The sequence below is a fragment of the Acipenser ruthenus genome, chromosome 4 (assembly GCF_902713425.1).
Source record: "Acipenser ruthenus chromosome 4, fAciRut3.2 maternal haplotype, whole genome shotgun sequence".
Lineage (NCBI taxonomy): Eukaryota > Metazoa > Chordata > Actinopteri > Acipenseriformes > Acipenseridae > Acipenser > Acipenser ruthenus.
In genome coordinates, this window is record NC_081192.1 from 33143201 (window position 1) to 33162403 (window position 19203).

The 19203-nt window shown below is 37.4% G+C and overlaps 2 protein-coding genes across 2 annotated transcripts in view; one reads left to right on the plus strand and one right to left on the minus strand.

The window, feature by feature from the left end:
• LOC117400533 (ataxin-1-like) overlaps window positions 1–14364 on the plus strand; it is a 33391-nt gene extending 19027 nt beyond the window's left edge. The window contains exon 3 of the mRNA XM_034000644.3: window positions 8596–14364. Coding sequence (XP_033856535.1) covers window positions 8596–9162 — 567 coding nt within the window. The 3' untranslated portion in view covers window positions 9163–14364. The remainder of the gene's footprint in view (window positions 1–8595) is intronic.
• Window positions 14365–17667: 3303 nt separating this feature from the next.
• Window positions 17668–19203, minus strand: part of LOC117399421 (GMP reductase 1-like) — a 31395-nt gene continuing 29859 nt past the window's right edge. Inside the window, exon 9 of the mRNA XM_033998552.3 lies at window positions 17668–18958. Coding sequence (XP_033854443.1) covers window positions 18778–18958 — 181 coding nt within the window. The 3' untranslated portion in view covers window positions 17668–18777. The remainder of the gene's footprint in view (window positions 18959–19203) is intronic.

Here is a 19203-nt window from a genome sequence, read left to right on the forward strand (position 1 = left end):
CAATTTAATTCTGATCATGGCCTGTAATAATGGTTTCCCAGACTGTTGCATCTGGATTTGATCAAAAGTTAGTTTCTAGTAGCCTTGGGCTTATTTTTAAAACCTGAAACCTAGTACCCAAAGGCATACATAACCTAACAAGACTAAGTAAGGGGACTTATGTGTGGTTTGAAAGTCTTCATCAGCTTATTTTTTTTTTTACTGCTGGGAAATTGCTTCCAGCATTTACAGTTTTGTGACTCACATTCTCCAATAGCTATCAGCCTAATCTTTCCCGATTCACAAAGGAAACATATTGACCGTGGGAAAAGGTGGTTTTGGGAAATGTTTATGGAAAAAATAATAATGATATCATGATTAAGAATAGTTCAGAACAACCAAGGAGTACAGATTTTCACTTTATCAGACAACACTAAGGTGAATACAAACATATTTCAGGTCTACATTCTGAAAACACCAGATTAAGTCAAACATATCTAGTGGTATAAGGAGCATTTGTAATGAGAGAAATACTTATGGGACCAGGGGCTGCATCACAGTCAATGAGCAGCAATTTGAACAGATGGTATGTAAGAACATTTTAAAAATAGAAACCGGAAAAAGAACAGTATACTAATGTGACATGAAGGAATGCATGCGATGCTGCAGTGTTTTCCAGGAAGCTGTAGACCAGACCACTGTAAATACAGTGCCACCTATTATTCAGACAGTTATCGTAAATCTCCTTACAGTTACAGTAGGTTCAATAGTGTATTAAGCAGCAGTGTGGAGTAGTGGTTAGGGCTCTGGACTCTTGACCGGAGGGTTGTGGGTTCAATCCCCAGTGGGGGACACTGCTGTTGTACCCTTGAGCAAGGTACTTTACCTAGATTGCTCCAGTAAAAACCCAACTGTATAAATGGGTAATTGTATGTAAAAATAATGTGATATCTGTATAATGTGAAATAATGTATAATGTGATATGTTGTAACAATTGTAAGTCTGCTAAGAAATAAATAATAATAATAATAATAATAATTAAAACTAATAAAAAAAACAGTAAAGTTCCCTTTAAAGTACTGTACCTACATTGAAAAGGCATAGTAGCTTCAAATATCATTTTAGTTATTTATTTATTCTCTGTTCCCATATCTTTTAACAACTATTAGAAGTGCTGTTGCTCCAATATAGATGTAACTTCATGTGTCATTATACTGTAGTCTAAAAAGACATTAAAGCGATCTATTACATTTACTCTTTAAACTCAATATGTTTTTTTTCTTTATTTTATACTGTACATGGAATAACTTCTCCATAGAGTTCCCTTTATAGTCAATTAGGGGTGGGGATTTCGAGTAATTTAGTGCTCGAGTACTTGAACCTAATATCAGACAATATTATTGCAACAAAAATTACCAAGTTGTCATTATGACGGTACATTTTAAACAACATCAATATTAAAATGAAAGACAACTATCCGATACAACTCAACTTATTTTCTACCTTACCACATATAAAGTACTACTTCAAAAAATGAAAAAAAATATAATAAAATAAACATTTTAAAAGAAACTAGTGTGTAAATGTACATACAAAACTGTAAAATTAAGGTAGTTTTTAATTTAAAATGAAAGTAACATGTGTGGCATTCTTACGTGTTGTTCCTGCACTGAAGCAGGCAGACAGGCAGGTGAGAGCCGGAATGGAGGAACAGAGACACAGGTGCAGTGAAACACGCCAGCACGGCGCTCAGTATTTATTAACAATAATGTCATGTGACGCTAATGTCATGTGACGCACAGAGGGCGGTAAAATAGAACACAATACAACAAACTATAAATCAAAGGTGCCGTGAAAACGGCAGGCCTTGCAGCAGCCCCGATCACAGTGATCTCCATGTTTTTATACTGATGCTCCGCTGAGACACGCCCACCTGCCTGCTGGAACAGCTGATTGTTTTCAGCTGCTGCTCCACGCAGACAGGTAATCATCCCTGGTGGAGCGCCACAGCAGTTAAACAATTAATTAAATCAAGCGATTTACAGCAATTAACCCAAAATATACAATAAAACTACATATTTCCTATGTGTAGGGCTTCCGCCCTGCCACACATGCGTTAGCTCTTGTGTGTGTCAGTCGGTGCAGCACTGAATCCAGGCTGAGCTGCTGTCAGTTCTAGGCCTTCTAGGAACAAGGTAACCCGATTCCTGGAAAGGGTTAATTACATTGTTTTTGCCCCTAAAGCACTACGAACTAATGCACGCGTATTTGTGGAGTAGGTCGAAATAATCAAGTTATAAGGTCGTTGTACGTTATGGCCAGAGCAGGGGAGAAGGGAAGGGAATGCAAGCCAGCTGACCGCACGCATTTCTGTGTGTTCTGCTTTCACATTTTTTAAATGGTCAGTTTGAGAAACAAACTTTGTTCAACAGCTGACCCTGCTTTAGTACAAAGCTCAAGCTATATAATGGTAAAGTTGCTCTTAAATTCATGTGGCTGATTCCTTGGATGAAGAGATATTATCATCTCATCATCTAACCATGGAATATTGTGCAATTAAATCACTTAAACTCCTGACGGTGAACAATGTAACAAAATCTACTGGGATGCAAGACGCAATAGACAAAAAAAAATCTATTTGTGTTGACTCAAAACTTTATTTAGGCATGCTACGATTTGACTGGCGAAAGATAACATTGGTTTATTGGAGTTCACAAAGACAACGTTTTTCAGCATGGTACGGTAACCTTTTCACGTCCTTGTTTATTTAATTCTTGCTCTTTTTGCTGCATTACAGCCCTTCATTAATTACGTGAAGTTTTCAGGGCATTTTGTTAATGGCAAACGTGCAAGACACAAACCTTAAGTGAATTTTTATTTGTTGCTGTTCTTGTTCTACATTTCCTAAACAACTGTTTGGTCACCATCACAACTGTTGTATTCTGCTGGTGTTAATATACATGATGAAGACATGTTAGTGTCGAAACAAGTTGTTTGTTTTACAACAATGTCCTTTTTTTAAATCAATAAAGAGATTTTGATGAAGAATATTAACAAGCGGGAGTCAAGTATTTAAACCTCTTTGAAGTAAAATGATGAATTTCGTTTAGTAAGTCATTTAAATATAGTTTGGCTGAAAGGAATTTGAACGCTTGCATTGCCGTAGAGACTCTGCTTTCATTGTGTGTGTGTATACTGTATGTATATATATATATATATATATATATATATATATATATATATATATATATATACAGTGCCTATAGAAAGTTTACACCCCCTTGAACTTTTTTCACATTTTATTGTGTCAGTGCCTCAGAGTTCCATGCATTTAAATGAGGATTTTTTTCCCACTTATCTACACACCATACTCCACACTGTTAAGGGGAAAAAAGTTTTTATTGAGAAAAAAATTATATATTAAAAATACAAAACTGAAAGATCATAATTGGATAAGTCTCCACCCCCCTGAGTTAATACAGTCACCTCCAAAATTATTGGCACCCTTGATAAAGATGAGCAAAAAAGGCTGTATAAAATAAACAACACAGGTAATGAGCTATATTTTATGCTCAAATATATGGGAAAACCATATTCTTTTATTCTAAAGTTTTATTCTAGTTTTTTATTAAGTACTAAAATGTTTTCTCAAAAAGATAGGTGTCAGAATTATTGGCACCCCTAAAGATTCTTATAAATAAAATCAAACAAAATTAAATCTGCTTTAACATTTAATTTCATCTCAGTCTTAAGGAACTGTATTGTGGCCTTCCATGGCTTCCTGTTTCACTGGGGTATAAAAATGAGGTAACACGCATGAAATCCATTTGTCATCATCACCATGGGGAAAGGCAAAGAACTCACAAATGAAAAGAGACAAATGGTTGTTGACCTTTATAAATCAGGCAATGGGTACAAAACAATATCTAAAAAACTAAATATGCCACTTACCACTAATAGGCTATTTGGAGGGGTTGCCAGAAAAAAAGCCTTTATTGAGAGCAACCAACAAACGTAAGCGCCTGGAGTTTGCTAAACAGCATTGGCATTTCGATTGGAACCGGGTGCTATGGTCAGATGAGACGAAAATAGAGCTCTTTGGCCACGCACACCTGCTGTGGGTTTGGTGTCGAAAGAAGGATGCGTGTGCAGAAAAGAACCTCATACCTACTGTAAAATATGGTGGTGGATCTTTGATGTTATGGGGCTGTTTTGCTTCCGCTAGTCCTGGGGCCTTTGTTAAGGTCAACGGCATCATGAACTCTACCCAGTACCATTTTAGCCAAAAATCTGGTTGCCTCTGCCAGGAGGCTGAAACTTGGCTGCAAATGGATCTTCCAGCAAGACAATGACCCCAAGCACACATCAAAATCCACAAAGAAATGGTTAATTGACCACAAAATCAACATTTTGCAATGGCCATCTCAGTCTCCGGACTTGAACCCCATTGAAAACCTGTGGTTTCAATTGAAGAGGGCAGTCCATAAGCGCAGACCAAAGGATATCAAGGATCTGGAAAGATTCTGTATGGAGGAATGGTCTAAGATCCCTCCCAATGTGTTCTCCAATCTCATTAAACATTATAGAAAAAGACTCAGTGCCGTTATCCTTGCAAGGGGAGAGTGCACAAAGTACTGAAAACAAGGTTGCCAATAATTGTGACACTTAATTTTTTTTGGAAATAAATTTATAATTTGAGAAATGTGTAATTTTGGTTGATTCCATTGAATCATTAATAAAGTCAAATATATTCCACATGTTGGAAAATTACAATATAGCTCAGTACTGGTATTATTTATTTTATACAGTCTTTTTTGCTCATCTTTATCAAGGGTGCCAATAATTTTGAAGGTGACTGTACTTGGTGGAAGCACCTTTGGCAGTAATTACAGCTGCGAGGCTGTTGGGATAGGTCTCTACCAACTTTGCACACCTAGATTTGGCAATATATTACCATTCTTCTTTACAAAACTGTTCAAGCTCTGTCAAGTTCCTTGGGGAGCGTTGATGGACAGCAATCTTCAAGTCATGCCACAAATTTCCGATTGGATGTAGGTCGGGGCTCTGACTGGGCCACTCAAGAACATTTACCTCTTTGTTCCTTAGCCACTCCAGTGTAGCATTGGCTGTGTGCTTTGGGTGGTTGTCATGCTGAAAGGTGAACTTCCGTCCCAGTTTCAGCTTTCTTGCAGAGGGCAGTAGGTTTTCCTCAAGGGCTTCTTTGTACTTTGCTCCATTCATTTTCCCTTCTATCCTGACAAATGCCCCAGTCCCTGCCGATGAGAAAGATCCCCATAACATGATGCTGCCACCACCATGCTTCACAGTAGGGATGGTATTCTTTGGGTGATGCGCTGTGTTGGGTTTGCGCCAAACATAACGCTTTGCATTTAGGCCAAAAAGTTCAATTTTAGTTTCGTCAGACCACAAAACTTTTTGCCACATGGCTACAGAAGTGTTTTTTTGCATACTTCAAACGAGATTCAAGGTGGGCTTTCTTGAGTAATGGCTTCCTTCTTGCCACCCTACCATACAGGCCAGATTTGTGGAGTGCTTGGGATATTGTTGTCACATTCACACTTTGACCAGTCTTAGCCATAAAAGCCTGTAGCTCTTGCAAAGTTGCCATTGGCCTCTTGGTAGCCTGTCTGATCAGTCTCTTTCTTGCTCGGTCATCCAGTTTGGAGGGACGGCCTGATCTAGGCAGGGTCTTGGTGGTGCCGTACACCTTCCACTTCTTAATAATCGTCTTGACCGTGCTCCAAGGGATATTCAAGGCCTTTGATATTTTTTTTATACCCATCCCCTGATCTGTGCCTTTCAACAACTTTGTCCCAGAGTTCTTTTGAAAGCGCCTTGGTGCTCATGGTTGAGTCTTTGCTTTGAAATGCACTCCCCAGCAGAGGGAACCTACAGAAACTGCTGAATTTATCCTGAAATTATTATTATTATTTATTTCTTAGCAGACGCCCTTATCCAGGACGACTTACAATTGCTACAAGCGACCACATTATTTTTACATAAAATTACATTATTTTTTTACACATTATTTTTACATACAATTACCCATTTATACAGTTGGGTTTTTACTGGAGCAATCTAGGTAAAGTACCTTGCTCAAGGGTACAGCAGCAGTGTTCCCCACCTGGGATTGAACCCACGACCCTCCGGTCAAGAGTCCAGAGCCTTAACCACTATTCCACACTGCTGCCTCCAATATAAGGCTTCACTCGCCTCCGACCCAGCGACTACAACCCCTCAGTTTCCAATTTCCAACAATCATGAAGAGATATTTAAATTTTTTCGAGTAATAAATTACTGCTCGTGTAATTATAATTATTTTGAGTACTCGAGTATTTTAACCCACCCCTATAGTCAATTACTGCAGACATACCATATAGATTGGAAACACTATTGTTGTGTATTCTTTAGGGGAAAGATAGATTATATTCCTGATGTTTTTACACTGAGCTGTGCCTGTATTTATTTTTTTTAACTGCCACTGCTATTGGAAGATACAAATTGAAATTAGATACTGTATGGAAGAAAGCATTCTGTACCAATACTAAATTTAAATAGATAGATTTACGTATAGAATAGCGAGAAAGCAGACTTAGTCTACATTGACAGACAACATTCACAGGATGTGTTTGTACTAGAACAGAGATTTTTTTTCATCAAGTAGAAAAAAGCTAAAATACATGAATACTGTATTTACGTATTTTCCAGCGGATTGATTTGGAACAGTGATTGAACATAGTTTGAACGATAATGTTCAAGGTCCTTTACCGGAGATTAAGGACCTCATATTTACCAATCAGGAAAAAGGAAATCTCTGATCCATTTTCTAATTACAGTTTGTTACACTTACATAATGCACTAGAAAGGGGTCTTGTCAAGGTTAAGTAAAGGCATTCCTTGAAGCTCACACTATTTTTGACACCTACATTGCATTCATTAAAACATCACAATTATGACCTACTAACGAACATTTCATATTTCAAAATAGGGACCTAGAACTACTGTTTTTAATAATTTGAAAAACCACCGGTAGTTATAAGAACTCTTGCTGTCTGCTTGTGTATCCCTCATATAGATTGTTGCAGTTCGACATCTTATTTATTGCAGCATAAAACAAACTTTTAGACATTTGTTTATAAGCACATTAAGTTGTATCACGTTGATGACAAAGCCAGCTCACGCAATACTGCATGTGAGGTTGGGGAACTCTAGGGTTTAGGTGACACTGCTTAAATCCACTCAGTTTGTAACAACTGCACTTACACAAAACATAAACCATCCACACTCCCCGCAGAATATTTTAGTAAACTATAGAGCAGGTGAAAGTTAGAGTACATGGCGAAAATGCGGTTGCAGTTTCATAACCTTCACTACACAGATGGTCTGAGATATGCAGTGATAAGACATTAAACATACTGTACATAAAATGAAAAAAACTTACAGGGCTGGGAAGTGCTGTTCGTCTGAACTACTCAGTCCCCCTCCCAACACCCATGGCTGCACTAGTTCAGTGCAATGTTAAACATCATTTTTATATGTGATAAATTGGAGGTGACCGCCTATTCAATACTCATGCAACACTTACCTATATGTTGACAACTGATCATCATCCAATAGCACTGGGCATTCTTTTGAGCACATTCTTGAACAATTGTTACAGGTTATTCCACACACTGTGAATGTTAAGACGTTATTTCTGAACAATCTGATTTGGCGAACCATTCCACCCTAATTTACTGGAACATGTTTCTCTTGTTCGGCCTAACAGACTGGTCCACTAAATGAGCAGTTCCAAAAATCTGTTCTTCATTGAACAAACAGAACAAGTTATTTGAATATATTTATTTTATTTATTTCGTAATTTATTTGAAGCGTTATTGAAAAGAAATGGTTGAACGCTCCTTTCAGGTACTTCGGTGCTGCACGAAGTATAGGTCAACTTCGAGACATCAAATGAAGGAATGAAGTCAACATTGAAAACATGTCGGTCATAGGAAAAGCAGTGATTGGTACTCAAAGTCGAGTCAGTGCATTTGGCTTCTGGGAGTTTTAGTTATTTTCCTGCAAGCAAGGACTCGAGCTCCCAGAAGCAACACACATATGACGGATGCGTTCCTTTAACAGGAAGTGCAGCACGGAAAAAAAACTGTTAGTATTATTGTTTATAAATGCTATGAAAAAAATTCAGTAAAAAAATTAAATGCATATTTAACATAGGCTGGGACCAAATCAAAACTTTGACAACCCGCTAATCACACTTAACAAAGCTGTATTTAATAGTGTTTTCTTTTTATGAGTAGAAGAAATAAGATACTTACAAAAAAAAAAGAAAACGCTATTAAATACAGTTTTGTTAAGTGCGATTAGCGGGTTTTCAAAGTTTTGATTTGGTCCCAGCCATAATGTTTGCCTCTTTCATATACTGTAGGAAATGTGAAGATGTGGCTTAATGTGACTTAAGATAAGCTTTACTAGAATTATTTTGTTATCTCTCTATTTACTTTTAAGTCAGCAATTTATTTTTTAGCAGTACTGATATTGGTTGAAAATTTTTGTTCATAAAATGATAATCGGGCCATTTCTTGTTCCCAACAGGTCAGCGTTGAGGTTTTGGTGGAGTACCCTTTTTTTGTTTTTGGGCAAGGCTGGTCTTCATGCTGCCCAGAGCAAACTACTCAACTGTTCAACCTGCCCTGCATCAAGCTCTCAGTGGGAGATGTCTGCATCTCCCTCACCCTCAAGAACCTGAAAAATGGCTCTCTAAAGAAGGGCCAACCTGTGGATCCGACCAGCAGCCTCTTCCTGAAACCACCAAAGAATGACGGCCTATATGGGAGCAGAGTCAGGTACGTGGAGCACGAGAACGGAGTCAGGCAGAGAGGAGGTGGTGGCACTGTCGGCACAATCGGCACACAGACCATCTCTGAAAATGGAGAACTGAAGTTTCTTGAAAAGACAGGAGTGCTGGCTGATTGCAGACCGCTGGTCATCAAAACAGACGCCAGCAGCAAGCCCACAGCCAGGAAGAGGAGGTGGTCAGCGCCAGAGAGCCGCAAAGTGGAGAAATGGGAAGAGGAGCCTCCTTTGACTCTTCCCAAGCCCTCTTTTATTCCTCAGGAGGTTAAGATTTCCATCGAAGGTCTATCTAATTTAGGCAAGTGAAGGCTCACAGGGACATTTTATGACGACGATGACAACGAAAATGATCCCTCATTCATGTTTTTTTTTTTCCATCCAGATTACTGTACTGTAGGCTAAATAACTCAGTATCATCTTATGTTAGGTTTATGTTATAATCTTGTAATAGTTGCATCTCGTATTACGCAGGCAATTGGTGCATATTTTCGTTTCGCAAATCTCGGGCAGTAATTCAAGGACGTTGGCGCACTGCTTGACTCCACAGGGAATGTGATTGGCAGGTCTGCAGCTCATTTAAAGCAATATTTATAAAAAAATAAATTATGTACTCGCTCTCCCTTATCCTTAGGCCTTGGTGTTGGTGAAAATAGATAAACAGGGCTAGCATATGGCTGGAATTCTGCAGTTACCACTTTATAGTTTGTTAAACATAACTTGAACCAGGAGATATGCAGAGCCTGTTCAATCAAACTTACTAACATACAGTAGGTGAGGCTGAACTGTCAGTTTTGTTAACATTTTAAACATTACACACTTGCTTAACAAGTTATTTTTCTTGTTCAAACTTTTGATAAAGGAATATGAAATGTTATTTGCTGTTATCTGTTTAGGTGAGACTTTGAAATGAACACACCCCAAGCTCAGGTTTACTGCTGCACTAGCAAGTGTGGGCTAAGTTATGTTTAACAGTCTATACTTGACAGGTATTTGGCAGAAACAAAGTAAAAGATGGGCTGGTAGACTTAATTAGGAAATGTTAAAAATACTATCTCTAGACTATGATAAGGTAGCTGTGCACCTAAACTGTGGAATTAGCTGCTTAGATGCAAATACAATAGATTAACTGTTTGCAATCTAGGTTAAAGATTAATTTATTTGAGAAGGCCTTATCTTTGCAGTAGCTTAAAGTCTGGTTTGTAAAGCCCCTGGAGATGGCTGTACATGAAAGGTGCTATAGAAGAATGTACTGTGAAGTGGGCCTTGGTTCAGATCCATGGAGTGGCTTGACGGAGTTACATCCTTACCCACTTTCTCATTGGCGATGATGCCTCTGGTAGGGTAGACATGATGTCAGCCGTCCTCTGGAATTTTAACTTGCATCTCCTAGGTTGTTTTGTATGTTTTATTTTGAGATCCCAGACCATGTATTTCCTGAAAGGAGTGCGTTATTGTATATACAACGCACTAAAAGGAAAAAAATACATTTATTACGGAACATTTTGTTTAGTTTCAGGTTTACAAGTGGACAGTGCAGGAAAGGAACACAGACAGTGTGGATGTGGACTTAGTGTCCGTGTATGCAAGTCAGAGGCAAAATGCTTGTTGTGCAGCAGAGGCCTTACATGAAAAGAATCCAGACTGGCCAAGGGAAAGCCATTCATCAACACTCTTATGTCTTCCTCATTGCCACAGTTGTTTACTTGTAAACCTGAAACATGTTCTGAAATTGTATTTTTTTTTTCTTTCTACAGTGCATTGTTTATTCACATTCACAGAGGTAGCAGTATCTTTACTTGCTGTTAACAAGGTTTTTTGTTGGATCTGCAAACAGCAGGGACCTTGCAGTTCACCCGAACACAATACGAGTGTGTGTGTATGTGTGTGTCCTTAGCAGTTGTTTCTTCTCAAAGCAGGTTTCCAAAAACCAGGTCCAGAGAAGGTAGAGATGGTCCACTCAAGTGAAAATGACACAGTTATAGATTAAAAAAAAGAACTGCCTGGGTTTTCTTTCTCTCGGAGAAGTAGATATGCACATACACAGGGATAACTTGCTGAGAGTCTGCAGCACTAGCCTCTCACATCAATCAGGTATGCAAGCAGTGCCATTCGTCCCTTAGGAAACAGAGGCCGCTTTCACCAGTTGCTGCGGATAAGGTGGAGTTCGCTTTATAGCTAACTCTAGTACTGTTTATTTTTGTTGTTGTTTTTTTAAAAAGAAAACAGAAAAAAAAAACAATCATCACTATGGATAACTGGTGCCACTTTTAACCTATTTTCAGTTTAACAGAAAATCATGTGACACACAAGAAAGGGGTTAGGGGAGAAGAAAATGTCTTTAAGCACTTAAATATCTGTCACACCTACTTGCTTAGAATTGTTATTTTAATGTAGTTTTGGTCTCAGTATTCTGTATGTCATTTATCAGTTTAGCTAGAGGAATAAGAAAAAAAAACACCTTCAGTAACACTGTTACCTACAGAAAGACATGTAAAGGGTGATGGAGTAAAAGGGATGAATGTGAATACTGAACTAGTATGTGAAAGCAAAAAAAAGAGTCTGTCTGGGACTGCTTTAGAAAAGACACTTTCAGAGGCTCTAATCAACAGAGCATGAGGGCCAAGGAAGGTTTTGGAAAAAAAAGTATATATATATGTGTGTGTGTGTGTGTGTATATATATATATATATATATATATATATATATATATATATATATATATATATATATATATACACACCCACACACATACACACACATATACAGTAGCTATATGTATGTAAGTTAACAAATTACTTGTTGAGTGTTTTGTAAAAGTTGGACATTTAAAGAATCTTGCAATTTGCACATCCGGAGAGTTAGTAACTTTTGTTTTCAGCTGTAAATATGGGGAAGCTGAAAAGACGTCAAAGAAATGTAGCAGTTACATTACAAGTTTGTCTGAAACTGTAGGTCCTTTCTTAAGGGACCACTCTCCTCTTTTTCTACCACTTAGTTACATTCAATCTTTATCATATCTCTCTAGAAACCGGGTCTTAAAGGAGCCAGCTGTCACACTTCACCTTTTTAGGCATCTTGTTTGGAAGAGAGTTATCAAACTGAATCAGGTTTTATTTTTCTTACAGTAGATTCTTTCGCTGGGGGTAAAACGGGAAATAGAAATAATAGTAATAGATTTGCATTGCTTTATTTTTTTATAATATTATACAGGGTTTCACAGACTTATGTCGTGCATACTCAAGTCATCTTAAAACAGATTTTCACATCTGTACACACGCGTGCTTTGTTTTTAAGCACATCGCAGGGAAAATAAAAAGACTTCCATGCTCTTTTTGTTCAAAACAAAGAATACATTGCGGAAGTCTAAGCGCCGGTAGCAGTTGAAGGTGTTGGATTCTTGTCCTATGGGCCAAACTGGGCTTTCCTGAACCTTTTACTGAAAACCCCAATTGAGCTACTCATATCCCTCCATATATGTAGTCTTATTATACCGATCTCCCAGTTACCACCAATTTATCACAAAGAACAGAGTGTAGAATCACATACTGTAGGAGATGGGGACTTGTTTGAGTAGCAGAAAGACTGCTTTGTTTTAGTAAGCAAAGGAACCCCCCCTCACCATATTATCCAAGAGTGCTGGTTCACTCCTCCGTCTGTGCATCCAAATTGCCGATGCAAAAGCGTAACCCAGTAAACAGCGTAGCAGACTTAAGCACAAGGTTTACGTGGTCAGGTAAATCATTGTTAAGCACTGCACAACTGATAAACATATATGAAATGTAGGCCTTCTTTTGACCATAGGCCAAAGACTGCACCTTCAATAAAAGCATCTCTATTCTTAAACCCAAACAGGCTTTTTTTTCTCTCAAACTTACTAACTTGTCAGCGTTTTAACCAAAAAAAAAAAAAAATTAATAATAATAATAATAATAATAATAATAATAATAACAAGCTTGGCATGATTACTTTCTTTTCGATACTGAAGATCACACTGCTTGTGAGCTTCAGTCTTTTCAGTTTATTAGGTGACATGTTTCTGCACAGCAAAATAGCTTAAATACTTTCATATTCTCTGCTCAGGGCACTCACATTCTCTCAATGTTTTTAACTATTAATCGGGGGAAAAAAATGCACAAAGTCAAGCAGAAACTGGTGAAAACCACAGTAGACCTAGATAGCCATGGCTCACAACTACCATTGCTGAGAATTTAGAATCGTACAATTAAGAAGCAGATATTATAAACTGACTGACTATGTAACACTAAAGTAAATGATTTATCATATTTAAATAAAAGAAATCCCAGGTAGTTTGTCTCTATCTTTGTATTGCATCAGTTTCCCTTATTTTTTCTTACTGTATTTAGTATGTGCAATACCCTTTTTTTTATTACGTGCCAACTCAAAGCAGCTGGATGGCATTTTCTCTGGACTTGTTTCCAATAAATATTAAGCAGACTTAACTTTACCTCCCTCCCCCCGAGCATACACCATAAATGGGAGAATATGTAGACACAGAATGAACCTTAACCGATTAGCCACTTGCCTGTTTCAAATGTAAAACATATATACAAAATGACTGAACATAACCCCTGTATTAGGGAAGGCTGTGCAGTACAGTATGAAAAATGTATTGACTGTTCATGACCCGCGCTATATTTATATATTTTATTTATTTTTTTGGTCTGGGCCACACTATAGTTAGCCTGTTTATGGTGTCATCCACTCAGCCAATTCTGAGCATCTTTAAAATCGGTAAATTAAAAAAAAAAAAAACTACTAAACTTTTTAATTTCCCCTGCAATTTTATTTATTTATTTTTCTTTTAACGATAGGGGCCACAGAAAGTGACATCATCCATTTCCCCCTATTGAAGATATTTTTTCTAGCTTTTACTCAGGGATGGGGTTGGTGTATGTGTGTGTGTGTGTGTGTGTGTGTGGTGCACTCATGTGTCCAGAAGCAGCACTTTTACTGCCCATGAGCAGAGGGAAACGTCTTTGGATTTGTGAACCTCTCACCAGGTTCTGGTTCTCACTCTGATTTCCTTCTCTCCACACCAGACCACACTATCCTTAAGAACATACAGTACATCACTGTTATATCGCAGACCATGGTATTGTTGGCTATTAATAGTTTTTTAACTAATAATAATTATTATTATTATGACACCTCAGAAAGTGGGGACCACTTTAAAAAATGCACATTTAAACCTTTTTAGGGTAGAATTAATAATACTTTATATGCACTTTTAAAACCTAGAAGTCCCAGAGCCTGTTTATAATTACTGGGTTTTTTTTTCTTTTTTTTTTTTTTAGCAGAGCTTGGTTAATCCTAGGTCAAACATGCACACATTCAGAGAGTTGAAAAGTTGACGTCTGTAGAAGTGTAGACTGCACTTTGTTGAACTGAACTGGCAGGCAGAGTATCACCTTATTTTATTGACGCATGCAAAAGCATGGTGAATCTTTTCATAACACACCTCTAAGGGAGAAAGGCCAGAATTCCAAACTGTCGGGGGGTCGGGGGGGGGGGGGGGGGGATGTCAGGAAATTCAAAGGAGTTGGGCACCTCTACTCCTGGGCAATTTTTTTATTTTTTTTTATTTTTATTTTTTTAATAGATCTCGCTTCAAATATGTTATCTTACTGATATGATATTTTTGTTTTCTTTGTAGCACTATAATGTTATAAAGACATATTAACATTTTTTATGTTGTAACTAACTTGAGAGGCTTAAAAATATGAAAGCACTCACACTGAGGAGTACAGGTAATGCTTGTTTTTTTTCTCCTTAAATTGCACAAAAGAAAATTGAATGTTGATGTGAGTATTTCAGTATTTGAAAAAGGCATGTTTTTTTTGGTTTTTTTTTTTTGTTTGTTTGTAATAGCAGTGATTGTCACACCTTTTGGGAAGGAGATGAGAAAACGAACACAAGTCAAATGGTTGCTGTTTGTTGAACACATGTAACGTGATATTAAAGGCTATCGCCAGAAAGCAGACTGGCTGAGAATTTTAAAAGCTCAACTACACAATTCTGTTTAATCCTGAATACAATTTGTATTCTGTTTAACTTGTGTTCCGTTTTTTTTTTTTTAACCTTATTGGAAATGGCAAGCAGTGCACCCTCGCAGAGAGCATTTGACCACACTGAAATGAAACTCCAGCCAAGTATTTCAGCTCGGCATACTCCCTTCTTGATACAGATTAATGCTGTTAAATTTATCATTGATAAACATGACACTTCTAAAGGAAGTTCAAATTTGCTGAATATGTGTTAGTTTGCTTTTGACTATCATAAAAATATACAATCTAATCTGGCATATATATTTATATAAAATGCATTTAGAACTATCCAAACATTCAAAATAAAATGTAATTAGCGTTTTACATGCTTATCAAACTAACACTGGCCAACCAATCTTATTTCAGTCTTATATGAGTCAAGCACCTGTGGTTTAAAGCACTACTCTAAATGTGTCCCATTGTATGAGTAGTCCACAATGGACACCAGTGTCTAAAACCACTGTTGTCAATAGGTGACAGGTGGAACCCTTGACGCTGACTCTGTGGATCAGTGTTTGAATAACAATATTTTCTAGTACTAATTCATTCAATTGATAAAAAAAAAATCATGTGGGTACTGGATTTAGGAGCTGTACCTCTGTACATTTTACAAGAGCAATTGTTTTCATTAGTTTTAATACCAATGGCAAATACAAGAGGTCTCTAGTTCTGGCACAGCAAGGAGATCTATGTGCTATTTCAGCCGTGTTACATGGAAATGCAGACTGACCATTTACCCTCCCACCCCACGAAAGCAAACTCATTTCCAGTTTTCTGATGCTATTGTTTTTCTGTGGTTAAGTACCTTTGGACATGGGAAAGAGTTGTGTTTTAATGTTGTTATTACATATGTAGTTGTTATTATTTTATAACGGGGGGGGGGGGGGGGGGGGGGGTAATAAGTAAAAAAAAAAAAAAAGACGAAACTTCAGCAGCCTAAAGTTGTTTATTATAGTAATGGGAGGGTTGATGTGTTAGAAGTCTTCCTGCAGAAATGAACTGGAGGCTGTGCTGTGAAGTCATGGCAGTGGAAATGGCAGTTCTGGACAGTAGTGAGGGGTCATGCGAGAGGGAATAATGTTTTGCACCTTACTGATAATAGAAGAAACCATTTTAAGTGAGTACAGACATATTTAAGAGTTTTTATTGTGAAAGGAGAACTTTTCCATATGCGTGCATACTCTCTGTAATTCCAGTGTAATATATTGTACTTGCACTAGCTTTTTTTAAAAACAAATATAAACAAAAATGGAAGAATTCAAATTCTATTTTCTAATCGTGGTGTGTCTATTTGTAGGATACACTCAAGTCTGTTCATTGGATTTTATGGTCCCTTTCTTTGATGGTGCTTGCAGGTTTTCTAGTTAGAATTTATTTCATTATTATGAATAACAAAACAATATTTGATTCAGAATTTGAACAAATGTGTTTAAAAAAAAAAAAAAAAAATTGTCTGTATACCAGTACAAGTCTATTGTTCCAGTATACTCGTACTAATAAAATAACAGTGCCAATTGCAACGCTGTGCCTTTTTGAGTTTTATCTGCTTTAAACAAACAGACAAATGTAAAATATTACAAATGTGGTATAAAACAATGCTTTTTTGTCTTTTTTTTTGTATGTTTTGGACTTTTCCAGTTTTGCTGACAAATTCCCATTACTGGTGACTTCAACTGAAAACATAGGCTTTAGTTTTTCACCTACTCCTCTGTTTCTGCACACAGCTAACAACTTTAAATATTGACAAACTCTTATTTAGGGGTATGTCTGAACCACTGGAAAATGTCTTGACTTCCATTATGGTTAGCCATAATGATTAGAGCTATGGGAATGTGGGAGTGTGTACATCGATGTTCTTCTGGTGGAGGAAATGTCAAATAAAACATACATGCTGGTTCACAGTTTCAAAGTGGTATATCCTTTACCATGCTACTAAAAAATATTCATAAAAAATAACACAATAAATTCAGTGATTTTGTCAGTAATCCCATACACATAAATGTAATTCTTAAAATTAATATTTTAACATAAATAATCTAATACAATTTACATATGGCTTGGCAGAACTAAAAATGAGAGTTTAGATGGCTTATATTCTTACACCAGTCAAACCAATTAGTGTCACTTGAATGATCTGTCAAGCTACTTTTAAGACAAATTTCAGGGGTGTAGTAGTTATGGCAAATACAAATATAGTGTACTATAACAAGTACAGACCAGAGTAGTAAGACATAATGAAGAGAGATGTTGAGAGATCACAGCCTGTTCTGTTATTTGTTGTATCTCTATTGCTATGTTCCTGTAAGAAGTGGAGTGTATGCAGCAGTCTTACCACTCTGAGGTAAGGTATCAAGGGGAATTTAAACACTCACCACAGGTACATTAGGACACTAGCAAATGCCTTTCTCAGTGTTACTGAAGTTACTCTAGCCAAACCGTTTGTCTACTGGAAGTTTGACCTAAAGGATTATTGGATATATTTTACGAACAATGGGGTCTGTAGAATGTAGGAAAAAAATGGTTCCACCAAGAAATGGGAACAGCCAAGCTCTCTGAGAGTATGCAGTCTACTGTACCATTGGGATACCATGATGACTCCAGAGTATTACCCTGCAGAAACCCTGGAAGAACCATTAGCAAACCACATCATTACCATCAATTGCTACACAATGGATAAAGAACAACTACTGAAGTGGTTCTGATAAGGTACAATGGTACAATAAAATAAAAGCCAGAGAGAACACCTGTTTGTAAGTTAGTAGATATATTTTATTTTCTCTAAATTTATGTATACCTGTATTTGCATTCAAGTTGCATTCAACATCCACATTTTACATTCTCATGACACTTTTTTTAATAGCATTCCCCACTTTTCTTATCTTTGAAACATGGTGTAAAACAAGCAAGTCCATATTTTCCATTACATTTGCCATGTAAATCCTAACACCAAGGTAAATGAAAGAATCCTTAGTTCTTATTTTCCGCGAGACCGGATGTACAGTACAAAAGAGAAAGAAGGAAAGAAAGAAAGAAATGGAGTCTGTTGCTTCCTCATTCTGGTCAGTGAGCCAAATGTGAAACAGGATTAAGGTCCCACAATGAAGAAGTAGATTTGAATATATTATGAATAAACATTTTAAAATCAACAGCTGTTTTCTGAACGCAAGTGAACACAGAACAACAATTCTACTGTACTATTCCCACAGTGGCTCACTTCTTCATTCCCAGAGCTTTGGAAATGACATGGAAAATGAGAGCATCCATACACCCAAGTAGAAATGCTTTTAGGGTTTTCTGAATCGTAAAACAGTTTATACCCAACACAAACCTGAAGTAAACTGCACACCTAAAAACATCAGGGGCTGTGTCAACACACTGGTTAAATAAATAAGTAAACCTCTGCTCTTAAATGTATATTTCCTATCTCAATTACTACCAAACCTAAAACAAAACCTCAGGAGGAAAACAGAAAGGTCCAGTTCAGTTACTGAAATTTAACTTTAGCAGCACAACGTGGTATAATCAGGTTTTCAAGCATGCATTCTTTGGTTTTCAAATTGAAATTAACAAACCTTACTGATATAATGCGTCATGGAATACTGTACAAGACCTTTGACTTTTAGCCCGGGATTTGATTTGACTCAGACATGGCTTAACCTATATGTATGACCCATATGAGTTTAAAAAAACTGAGGATGCAAAACTGAATTTCAGTTAACTACAGCTACTGATCAAAAAAAGGTTTATGGAAATTCTAAACCAGCCTGAAAAGAAATGTCTGTGACTTAGTTGAACTCCTGTAAAGAAAATTCTGGTGGGTAAACCGCAGCAAAAAGAATCTGTGTCTGGCGCCCAGGTTAGGAAAACATGTGACTGGACTGCTGTGTGACCCGGATGAAGGTAGTCCTTCGACTCAGCTCCTTCAGCTTGGCAGCTCCCACGTAGGTGCAGGTGGAGCGCAGTCCCCCGAGGATGTCCCGAATAGTGTTCTCCACATCGCCCCTGTAAGGAACTTCCACAGTCCGGCCTTCCGACGCCCTGGACACAGGAGCACAACACAACACATTAGAGAACAGCACCGCAGTTTAAATCATTTTGAGCTTAAGTTTACAGTCACAGGCTTATAAAAATTAGAAATGGCCCTTCACCCAGTTTGTTGTTTAGGTTAATTATTAAAATTACCAATTCCCACAACCCTTTGCGCGTGGCGTGATGGAGGTCCCCATAGAGAATCAGTGGAGTTGAGTATCTTGGTGTAATACAGCTTAGATGTGGATAGGTAT